The sequence below is a fragment of the Chroicocephalus ridibundus genome, chromosome 1, assembly GCF_963924245.1.
Source record: "Chroicocephalus ridibundus chromosome 1, bChrRid1.1, whole genome shotgun sequence".
Taxonomy (NCBI): domain Eukaryota; kingdom Metazoa; phylum Chordata; class Aves; order Charadriiformes; family Laridae; genus Chroicocephalus; species Chroicocephalus ridibundus.
Window position 1 is genome coordinate 126,878,178 of NC_086284.1, and position 11,969 is coordinate 126,890,146.

Consider the following 11,969-nt stretch of genomic DNA (forward strand, 5'->3'; position numbering starts at 1 on the left):
CAGGCACAGGCCACCTCTTCTAGATGCACAAGACAGAGAGAGCTTTCCAAAGCAGCCGAGTGTGGGTGTGCCAGGAGGGGGAAGTTTACAGCGTTTCTTCTTTAAGGCCTCAATTTTGTAATTAGGTCAATGTAAATAGAAAGGTCCTCCTGCATCACAAACCTCTACCTGCTTTCCCTTACAGTCACCATCAGTGAGACTGATGCTTCCTGACCAGGGTGACCCTGCACCAGTGAGTAAGTAATTTTCTCCCCTGTTGGGCCAGTCCACACTGGAACTATAGAGTGGTATTCCTGAACTGCTCAGCAATTAAGGTTCCTCAGTGCAAGAACCAAGACACTTGCAGAGCGTTCTGCAAACCTACACAAAACAGTCCACGACTATAATCTTTAAGACTTGGTTCTTTTTGCATGGTTTACCCTGTATTTCTCCCCCTCTCTCTCTCTCTTTTTAACAAAGACGCTCTGAACATCCTACATCAGTCAACTGCATCAGGAGTGCTGCGGATTAGCAAGGTATCAAAACGCAGAACAAACACTGGCCGCACAGGATCTCTCAGAGTGTTTTTATTCAATAAAAAATAATTATTCAGTTAGAAACCACCGATGTCAACATGTTTACAGAATTTCATAGGCATCAGTAACTCCGCGTAGAGCTCCAGTCAGGCTCTATAGTCACCTCATCACCACAGCAACAGCACAGCGTAGGAACCTGAGCAACATCCAGGTCCGGCTTCCATGCATTAACAGGCCTGAAGGAGTACACAGTGTGGCATGCCTCTCTATTGCAGTTGCTGCAGTTTCAATTACTTTGGTAGAAAAAAATCATTATTATTGCTGTAATTCATTAGTTAATTTTTGACTTGCTTTTAAATAACCGGGTTGTTCCCCATCAAAGATTTTTTTTCTTTGTTTGAAAAATGTGACTAAAATTGAGCTGCTTCTTTTGGTCGCTCGACACAAGTGCTGTACACCCACTCCTCACGCCTTGCTGCAACTGCCATCACACCAAGGAACCCAAAGGACAGGACATGCAGGATGTGCACTTACTATCCCTTTCCCAAGGCAGCTCGTCAGCTCGTGTTTCACGGCTTCAGATTTGATTTTTTTTTAAAAAACAAAAAACAGTAAAGAAAGGAATATATACACGGGTGGCTTCAAGTTTCCATTTCAGGATAAGGCAGTTAAGTTTACACGCGTAAATGCCAGTACAACTGAGCCCCTACATTTAGGGGGATGTTCTAGGAGGCAGGCTGCAAACACAGAGAAGCTTTGGGGAGTGGGTTCCCCTGAGCAGCCAGCCTGGAAGGGCTCCCCAGACAGCACATCCCAAACACATTAATCATTCACCTTGCTTGGTAAAGGCTGAGGCTCACAGAAGTGATGAGAAAGGCCGTACCTGTCCCAGCCAGGGGAGAGAAGCCTTCCCAACCCCAATGCTGTGAAGTCTCCGTGGCACTAAAAGCTAGCAATGAACCGAAGCTTCTTCTTCAGGCTCCGACTGGAAGAAGCTCTAACCAGTACACAGAGAGAAAGCGTGGAGGGGAAGCATGCTGCATTGCGTCTTCTCCCGTACCGGTTCTCCTGTACACTTAAACTCATCACAACCTGCACAGCAACGGGGACAGCCCATAGGCCATTTCCACACACTGTACTATAGGTATCCGTTGCTGTACTGGTCATGGTGCATGAGTATCCAGGTGCCCAAGCCCAGGACAACTCTGTGCAACTCCTTCCCAGTGCTGAAGCAATTTGGAAAAAATGAATTATTTTTTAAAACCAGGTATGAGGCAAATCCCAAATTGCTTAGACTGGACAAAATAAAATAAAAGAACTACCCACTCCAAACATTCATTGTCCTGCTTCGGTGGAAAGCAGAGGTAGAACTAGTGGACAGAGACTCACCAGAGGCATAAAGGCAATTTAAAATAAGAGGAAAAACTGACAGAGCAGAAATCAGCATTTTTCAAAGCCTCAGGCAGTCAACCTGCTAACTACCATAACCGAAGGTGTCTATTTAGTTACGATTCTCCGAGGTCACAAAGAATAGCCTAAAATCCTCCTCAGTGCTATACCAACATCTACCATCCCACTGAAATAGCCCAGCCTCCAGGGCTGTGAGGCGATGATTCCTGTAATCACAGGAATCTGCAGTCCCAAAGGACAAAGGCAGGGATGTCCAAGGGTCCCTCAGATTAGCATTTTGTCTACTTAAACTCCCTCTAAGTTTTCACTCTAACTTTGCAGTCCCTTGGGCACAGGCCTTCATGGCACCAGTAGCGCTGCTGGTAGCCAATTCACCAGTGTCACAAGTTGCCCCAGGACACAGTTAGTTTTTTGGGAAAGCACCATGATCAGCTATCGTAAAGCTCTGACAGCAGGGGCGACAGAAAGAACCAGCAGAAACACTACAAGCAACTCAAGAAAGCACGTGCAGATGCAGAAATGTAAGTTTTCTAGTCCTCAAAATGGATCATCCAGCATCAGGAGGCAGGCAGAGGAGAGCCACGCTGCAGAGCACAGGCCTAAGGCCACCTCCTGTCCCAGGCCTGGGGCTCTTCCACATAGAGGTCTGTTAGCATGCCCTCACTTCTGCCCTGCAGCAGCACTTCAATGACAAAGAGTAGCAGCTGACTAGACAATCATGAAGCTGCCTTTTCAACGGCAGCCTCCAAATGCATAGCCTTGGACTAAAACCTCCCAAGGCTTTCATTCTTTGAGAAAGCTTACTGTTATTTGCTGCACATCCCATATACGCAACAGAAAAATGAAAGGCATTTTAGAAAGAAGGTATTTGTTCTTACTTACGTAAGAGCTAATACAATTACCTTCTAAAATGTGCTACTAATATAGTATAAATATGGATCAAGTACCATTAAGGTAACTGCCTTGGGAAGAAAAGGCAGAGATTTAAAAAAAAAAAAAAAAAACAAAAAACAAAAAACCACAAAACCAAAACACAAACCCCAAAACAGACCTACGTCTTCATATGTAGCCACTGTGAGTCTTCACTTCATGCACTACTGGCTTTCAGGAGATCTACTTCGCATCTGCTTTTGTCTTCTGTAAGCTCTCATAATACTGTATATGCCACTGCCCAAGAACACCAGTGAGATGGCCGCAAAATAAGAGGCATAAATCATGAACTGCAGAGAAGGAGGGAGAAAAAAAAAAAAAAAAAAAAAGAGTGGTTAAACCACACAGTTACCAAATTTGTAAGAAGGTCAATACATGAACTCCCTCTTCTAAAATATTAGGAATCAGCGATTGTTTCTCGTTCAGCAAACCTTTGACTCAGAAGCAGGTGGCTGAGAAACTTTACAGACTGGTTTACCTTCCTCCCTCCCATCAGTAAAGCTAAGAGAGCCTGTCATACCTGGGTGAAGATGTCCAACCCAAGCCCGCTGGCATCCACAACAATCAAAGTGAGCACCGTCTGAAGTGCTAAGGCAATGAAAGTATTGACCCCAAACACCAGGGCGTACCGCTCCACGCTGAGATTTGTAGCAATCTGGAACCTGGAAAGAAAGGGATGTCCAGAAACATAAGAGCAGGAAAGAAAGCTGGGAAATGCAAGAATAGGAGGAACATCCCTGGACAAGAAGACTGTACAACCTGAAGAATTATGTAGGCTGGTCCAGTACTTTCCACAGCTAAATCACCTCACACTGACAGTGTACTTCTCTAAATACATTCACGACAGACTAGCGTAGAGGCTACGAGACCCCCACAGAAATATCCAAAAGGATAAAGACACCCCTTTGGGAGCTCTGTGGGATTCAGTCTTACTGAAGCAGTGCTCCTGTCCAATGCAGCTAAAGGTGCTCATCACACAAATATCCAGCGCTCACTGATCCCGGAGAGCTGTTGGCAATCTCAAAGCATCGGCCTACTGCAGTGTGGTCCGTAACCTCCCACATCCTTCTGACCAGAGCTGCCTTTGCAGTTACCAGTTTCAGCATCTCTCCTCATATGGTGCTTGAGCTGTATTATAGCGGTTATCTATGCATGGTTCAGAAATAGCTGTATTTTCCTCTCCAAAGTGACAAATAACACCACAGTTTTTCTCCTTACAGGTTAGGGAAAGTTTACACTTTACAGGCAAAGCATAATCCTTTCGTCATCTGTTAACACTTCACTCCAGCCATGTTTATGAAAAACATTCCCCTGGCAAGCAGCACTACCTAGTATTTAGAAATAGTCACTTCAGCATCACAAGACTTTTAAGCCTGGTTGAGGCTGCCAGCCAAACAGATCTCTGTGCCTCAGTTTCCAACCTGAATCACAACACAAACCCTTGCAACACATTTCCAAATTCCTGATAGGCAGGACCCTAGTTACATGGAAAATATGCCAGCTTTCGCACCAGCTGTAACCTTGAGAGCAATTTACATTAAAAAGATACTCACGTTGCTATTGTGATTAGCAGCATGTAGATAATTCTGAAGACAACGTATGATGCATAGCACACCCAGATGTTACGAACAGTGTCCATGATATATACAGCAGCAGCAATAAGAAAGGAGAACAGGGCAAGTGCCACCTCACCCCACATTGCCCAGGATGTTTTTATGTGACCCACAGCAAACACTGCAACAGCTCCTGTGAGGGGAAGGAAAGCATAGCTGTTAGTTGTCAGAACTGGAGCAATGTGGGGACTGTATTAGAAGCTGTACAGCCCCTAACAGCCAAACATGATTGAAGTGGGGGACACTAATGCGCACACCTTAGCAGCTCTCCTTCCTGACCTCTCCCTCAACTTGGAAACCTGCTATAAATTCCACTTTTACAGGAACAGACAAAAACCACAACCAAACAGGTCAATGCTGACTGCCTCTGAAGTCTCCTCCCTGGCTTCAGAAGAACAACAATCCCAGCACTCAGACCACTGCCACTCAGTCCTCTGCGCCTGACCCTCGCAGTGTTGTCAATTGGGCAACAGAGAAATGCAAACCATGGTTCTCAAAAGCACTCAGCTTATTAATTTGTGGTGCTTTAGGAGGTTAGGATGGAGGAAGACACTACCCACTTTGATAAACAGCTGTTAGAGCTCTCTGCCAGGAGAGGCTGTAAGAGTAAGAGCAGGAGTCCAAATCCATGTCTCCCAGGATGCACAGTCACAAGCTACAATCATGTGTTGTTGGTTGTGCAAGAACAATCCTTTACAGCCAGAATAGGTTTCTAACTCCTGCTGGATTTTATAAAGCTGGGATGGGGAGAGGAGAAAACAGATCACAAGGTGGAACGCATGTGATATTTCATGGAAGTCAACAAGCAGACTAGGGTGTTTCGTGCACTATCACAGTTGTAACTACTGAGAAGCCCAAATACATGTTACATTACAAGAAAATTCCCATTTGAAGTAGGCCTTGTTCTGCAGAACAAGTCAAAGAGCAACTAACAGCATAACGATGCTGCTGTACACAGCAAACTACACAAACAGCATACTGACAAAGGGAGGTTTACTGGAGATCTCTGAAAAACAGGATTGTATTCAGCATTTGACCACTGTACAGAAGTGCTACAGTGCAGCATCTAAGCTCTTTGTAGCCCTCAGCTGGCCTGCTATCTTAAAAATCCTTCAAGAACACGAAGACTCCTTATGAAGAACCAGCGTGTACAAGCCTGCAACCCTGTCAGACCTCACATCAATCTTGCAGACCAGTGAAGAAGTTCGTGCTATGCCAAGGGAAATGAATTTATTTCCCCTCACCGAACTCTTCTTTCCAGTGCCTGCTGTGACACTACCTGACTCACATTTTGCTCTTTGAAAGGCTGTCTCCCCAGTAGCAAAACCCTGAGATGCAAATTGAATCATGGAATTGTCTAGGTTGGAAGGGACCTTTCAGATCAAGCTAAGTCCTAGAGCCTTCTTTCTACTGTCTCAGCAATTCTGAAATTTGGGAACAGACATCACTCTCTGGGGATCTCATTCCCCCTATGTCTCAAGGTTATAGCAGCCTGACACGTAATTATGACAAGATATACAATCTGTGTCCTGCAATTAGACACCTACAGCTGACTCAGTGGTTCCACATCCCAACCTGATAAAGGATTGCCACATTCCCAAGAAGGTGCAGGGATGCAGCTTAACAGTCAGTTGACCTCACTAGAAGCAATACTGTTTATCTTGCCTGGGACAGGAAGCTGACAGCCACGTGAGTCACCACGCTCTACTCAAACCCTTCTCAGGGCAGCACAGGTACAGGCAGGGATGGCAACAGCATCTTACCTGAATGCTGCCAAATACTGCTCATAACTGAGCACAGAATGACTAAGAGCCATGAAAATGGCAAATCAGATCTGGGATGCATCAGGAAAGGCATTTCTAGTAAAGGGAGAAAAGAGTGTTAATGTTCTTCTATGTCTGTTCTTCAAAGTCTGAGGCCTCGCTGAATAAAGCTGAGTGCAGCTCTGGTCACCCGTCTTCAAAAAGAATGCAGCTCAAACCAGCTTTGCTACAAAGAGGGGCTAGTAAGATGACAAAGTGAATGAAGAGCTTAACTTTACCAAAGAACAACTAGAAAAGCTTGGCTTCTTTGGCCTAGAGGAAAGAACACATATCTATAGATCAGCCGGAATGAGACAGTTTTGTGCTAACATGCAACCTTGGCATGAAGTCAGAGATAAATAAACTGCTCCTTAATGAATTCAGACTGCTTTTAGAACTATAAAACATCCATGGCTTCCCAGTGAACTCCAAGAGTGGGCTGAGCATGCCCAAGAAAGTACTAAGCCTTCCTTGTTTGTGCACCTTGGTTTCTTTTGTCCCCGAGTAGGTGATGCCCACAGAGGAGAGTGGAACAATGACTCCATCAAAGAAAAGGAACACACTGCAGCAACACCTAGAGAGCCTCTGCAAGGGTATGTTAGCTATATTAGAAAGGTATCGCCCTAGTTCTGGTAATGGAACAGTATTAAACAACTTAAAAAAAAAAAAAATATGTTTGTGTTGACTGATCTACCTGGCCCTTTCAAGTCAAGCAACTTCTTTCATCTTAATAGCTTTTCTGTTTAACAGCGCTGAAATGACTAAGCGTGGCTCACTGCACGCTACATGCATACAGGAAACCCTCCTGTGTTCCCTATGCTGCCAGAGAAAAAGAGCAATAAACACACAGGACCTTAGTTTGACTTTGAGTGATTAAAACAAGCATAATGCCACTGCCATAGTGACAGCCAAGAACACAGACTCAGCCACATGCCTGGAGCCTTCTGCCAAATTATTTCAGAATGAAGATTGACTTGGGAAGCTCCTTTAAACACCTACACATGGGATTACAGGAATGAGGGCTGCATGCATCAGCAAACTCAATACTGAGTACCGTACCCATGCGTGTCGGGGAAGACTCATCCTGAATGCTGAGGTCGCCTCTCCTGCATGCAAGACACTTGCAAACCACGCTCTGGTGACCTTGAGGGACACAAGGCATTTCTCACAGTAGAGCGGGAGCGATGCCAATGCCAGCAGCTTACCTAGTAGTGTCGAGGCTGCCTCCACGGCACCATTGTAGATCTCTGCATTGTGAGAAGGCAGCACCATCTCCCACAGGCCCTGAGCGTAGTTGATGACCTGGAAGTAGCCACAGGTGGACAGTGCCCACCACACGGACCAGCACAGCATGGTACGGGAGGAGTAGCACTGCAGGAAGTCCCGCCAGAGATCTTTGAGCACCTTTACAATGTCTACTTTCTGCTCCTGCATAGATTGGAGAAGGAAGGCGAGAAAAATGTTAGTCTTCAGTTATAAATACTCCACACTGCTCTGCAAAATTGCCTCTTTCAAGTGCTCTGATCACTGGCGACTGACAGTACCACTCTTGGACACAGACCTCCACAGAATAATGAATAAAAAGCTTCCCCATCCCATGGTCCCAGCAGCTGGGCTCTCCCCTAAGCAGGGTTGTCCCCATGCACGCAGAGAAAGGGTTCAGCCCCAAGCACCCCTTGATCTCTGTCTCTCAAGCAGAGAGCAGTAACTGCTAGATGCTAGAAGTACTAAGTGAGACACTGGAGGCTACCAGTGAGAAGAGACACTGGAGAATGGGACATGATATCCACTTTAACAAGATGGGATCAGAAGCCAGTCATTCAAATCCTAAAGGCAAAAAGCATTACTGACACTTTTAAGTCCTGATCCAAATTCAACCAACTTTGGTAACGCAGAGAACATGAAAGCCACCTGATGAGTATATTTCCCCACAAATAACTGAATTTTCTTTAGTACTAGCATTCAGTGATTATAAATATTCAAGGAAGCAATCTCATTATGCCCTGCTCTACTCCTGTTAATGTTCACCAAGGCTCTGAGAAGGTGAGAGATGTTGCCTGGGGATCTGAGGAGAAATAGAAGCTTCTTCCACCAGACACTGCTATCACAAACGGCAGCTCCTGTATATACATGTCCTCTGACAAATGGCATGAGATAAAAATGAACCTTTCCCCTCCAAATCTTTCTAGAAAGAGTGTGGGAGGGGGCACGCCCTTGAAGTGGTTTGAAAAAAAAAATATTTATTAGATGCATGTACACATGTACAGAGTCTTTGTAGACAGGCAAGACCCTTCTTGTCTAAGTCAGAGCAGCAGTTACTTCATGTGACACTGGGCAGAGGCCCCAAGGCCCACTCATCACCTCTAGCACCCGTGAACTTAGATTCCCTGCATGGAAACACACAGCACTGTCACGGGATTGAGCCACTGCACATTGTGCTGTTCCACACCAGCTCTGGAGCAGTTTCCAAACAGCTGTAGCAACTTTGGGATCTTGGCAGTGCGCCCTTTCCCTGAGGGAATCATGCAGTGCACGGGAAAGACTATCCTCCGTGAACAATAAAACTAATTTTAAGGCGTTTCTACTGAAATCCCCAAAGACCATCACCTAACTCTGTCCTGAACACCCTTTTTTCCACCCCTTGAAGCGTCACTGGTTTCTGAGCATCCTTATTAAACACCAGACAGTCCTGCTGGTGCTTTGCCAATGGCACAAGGCTTGCTCTGCGCGTGGATGCCGCTCCTCCAAAGCCCAACAGAACAACTCGTGAAGAGGTCAGCTTGCAGCAATGTGAGTTTAGCAATGTTAACTCCCACACCAAAGGTTTCACACGAAGCTCAAGATTAGGCGCAGGAAAACCAGGGAAAGGAACTGTCACATACGCTGCAAAAACTGATTTACCACATTCAACCCAAGCACTTGCCTGATAAGCCCGTCCACCCTCCCACCACCTGGCAATGCTTCTTCAGTACAATTATTCGTACAGCCATTCATTTATGCTCGTGAAATATGGCTGCAGTTATGTTAGTAAGAAGGACTATCATCACACTCCAGTGCTTCTCAGCTTTAGCACCTGGTCTAACTGAACTCCGGATAGTTATGCAAGTGTACTCACTCCTTTTTTAAAGTTTTCACCATGAGTTTGGAACCACCCTTGCTCTCACAGGATAGGAGTAAGATAAACAAAAGGGACAGGTAAATGATATCAATGCCTTAGTCATTATTGGTACAGAATTTGTCTTAACAAATACCGTTCAGTATGCAAGTATAACATGGTTAAAGATACTTTTGCTCACACAAGACTGGGCTGGATGGGGCAGGATTAGGTCCCTGGAATGTTAATACCTTTAATTCCCCGCTGTAGCCAAAGGAAGCTGAAAGCAGTGCCGGATGCAGCCTCCCCCAACTGAGCTAACTGGGGCTTACTTGCTAAGTGAAATACCCATTAGCTGACTAAACCAACAGCCACACTTGCCTTCTGGCTTGTTCTCAGAACGAGCACAGCCTCCTCCTGGCCAAGGAGCAAAGCTGACCTCTCCCCTAGGGCCCCGAATCCCCCTCCCGTGACAGGCTCTCCGTACATCTGCACAACCTGGAGCAGGGCGGCAGAGACCTGCCCAGCAAGCAACTACAGACACGCATCAGGCCTCAAAATCGGAGGCTGCCCCCTCATCACCTCCTGGGACCCAACGCATCCTGCCACCGAACAAAGGCACCTGCACGCTTGTTTCCACACAAGTGACTTTGTTAGAGGTTACGCAGCCAACAAAAGCCAGGAGTCAGGGTGCCCTCATGGGCTGCATTAAGCTGTTATTACGCAAAGGTGTTTCCTGCAATTTATCCGTATTCCATCCATTTATAACTAATCAATGTCAGCCTTTAAGTGCCCTCAAGGACTACCGCAGTTTGCTTCCTGGACCAGTTTCCTTCCAGGATCATAAGATAAAACCCAATTACTACATAGCTTATTAGTGTATGACTTGCACAACAGTTGAAGTAACAAGTATTTTCAAAATGCCAGTGCAGGAAGAATTGCCTCTTTTCTGCAAGTCACAGGGCGCATCCAGAACCACATACAGAATTTGAACATATAAACAATTTTTAGTGCCCTAGAAACGTCCCTTGGTTTGTACCATTGAACGGCAATTTGATGCCCAGAGAATTTTAATCACAGCCTTGTGAGATATGCAGAAGAACCTCATAAATCTAAGGAGCAGCCTATCACACTTCATCAGCAAAACGAAGCCAGGAATAAGTTTCCCTGTGCTATAAATAAGGAAGTGGGATAAGCAAAAGTATACTTTTCACTACTGGATATTACACCTCTACTGCTGTGTACGCATATGCACATACATATGCGCACATATATGTATGCACACATATACACACATAAGCATGCACAACAGCCACATCAGCATTGTATCTCCTACTTATGTAAACCCAGGGCACATCTCACCTGTTTCTCTGCTGAATGACCCTCCCCGTTTAAGGGAACTTTTGTCTCATCCTCCCAGCCAGGTGCCCTCTGCACGGCAGGATGATCTTGGACAGCAGAGCCATTTTTACAGTCCATGACCTTCATTTCCCAACCGAGCTGCTGACTTGAGACATGGTGAAAGAAAAGGCTTTTTTGTGGCATTGGCAGGAACCACGCTGTGCCAAAGGCAATGGATACGCTGGTTAAGGAGATAACATTCAAGCTGAAGAGGGACCACCCTGCCACGGACACAAGGACCTGCCCGGACACCGAGCCCACTGTGTAGCCCACCAGGGTGGCACTCCGGCAGTAGCTGGTGACCTTCTGGTACAGGTTGATATCGACGACGCTGTAGATGTAGGAGTAATAAGCAATGTCGGTGGCGGTCCCCATCCCATAGAAGAACTCCAGGAACTGGACAGCCCACAGCCCCTGGGCATACAGCAGCATGAACCAGGTAACGATGAGGCTCAGGCCTTGCAGCAGGATCACGGGCTTGTACCGCAGGTAGTCCGTGGCCAGGAACACCGGGAACAGCAGCGCCAGGTAGGAGTAAGTCCACACCGGGTAAATCTCGTTGAACACCTGGGGGAGGGAAAGGCCAGCGGTAATCCACGCACCGAATGGAAAACACTCGGGCCAAGGGGGCGAGGTGCCCCGGGACGCAGTACCTGGGTCTCGGAGAGGTTTTTGTGCGGCCCCAGCAGGTACCGGGTGAGGAAGGGCTCCGAGGGTCGCACGCTGCAGAAGAAACCGTAGGCGCACAGCAGCCCCGTGGGCAGCGCCCAGCAGCACCCGCCGCCCCCGCCGCCAACCTGGGAGGAGCGCCGAGTCAGCCGGCCCCCCCACGGCCCCGCCATGCTGCGCCGGGGCCCGGCCGGAGGCGCTCCCGGGGCCGGGCCGGCGGGGGATGGCGACCGCAGGCCCGTCCCGGGTCACCTCCCGCCGCCTCCCGAAAGGCACCTCCAGCCACCGGCCCGCGGGGCTGCTCTTCAAGGCCATTCGCCGGCGGGCGGGAGGCGGGGCTGCCACCTGCCCTTTGATTGGGTGTGGCCGCCTCCTCCCGGGAAAGCCGGCCCAATGAGGAGCGGGGGGGAGCGTGGGCAGCGGGAGGGCTGCGGCGGGAGCGCAGCACACGTGCGCGGAGGCGGCGGCGGGCCCAGGAGCTGCGGGCGGGCGGGCGGGAGGAGGTGCGGCGGGGCATTGCCCCGTCCCGCAGTGC

At 47.6% G+C, this 11,969-nt stretch overlaps 1 protein-coding gene across 1 annotated transcript; it reads right to left on the reverse strand.

The window, feature by feature from the left end:
- Window positions 1-550: 550 nt before the first annotated feature.
- Window positions 551-11,727, reverse strand: SLC19A2 (solute carrier family 19 member 2). Its single transcript, XM_063350910.1, has 6 exons — window positions 11,419-11,727; window positions 10,727-11,332; window positions 7,476-7,698; window positions 4,409-4,601; window positions 3,376-3,517; window positions 551-3,145 (listed from the first exon to the last, which is right to left on the reverse strand). Exons 1-6 carry the CDS (start codon window positions 11,605-11,607, stop codon window positions 3,020-3,022), a joined length of 1,479 nt encoding a protein of 492 aa, XP_063206980.1. The 5' UTR covers window positions 11,608-11,727; the 3' UTR covers window positions 551-3,019.
- Between the last annotated feature and the right edge of the window lie 242 nt (window positions 11,728-11,969).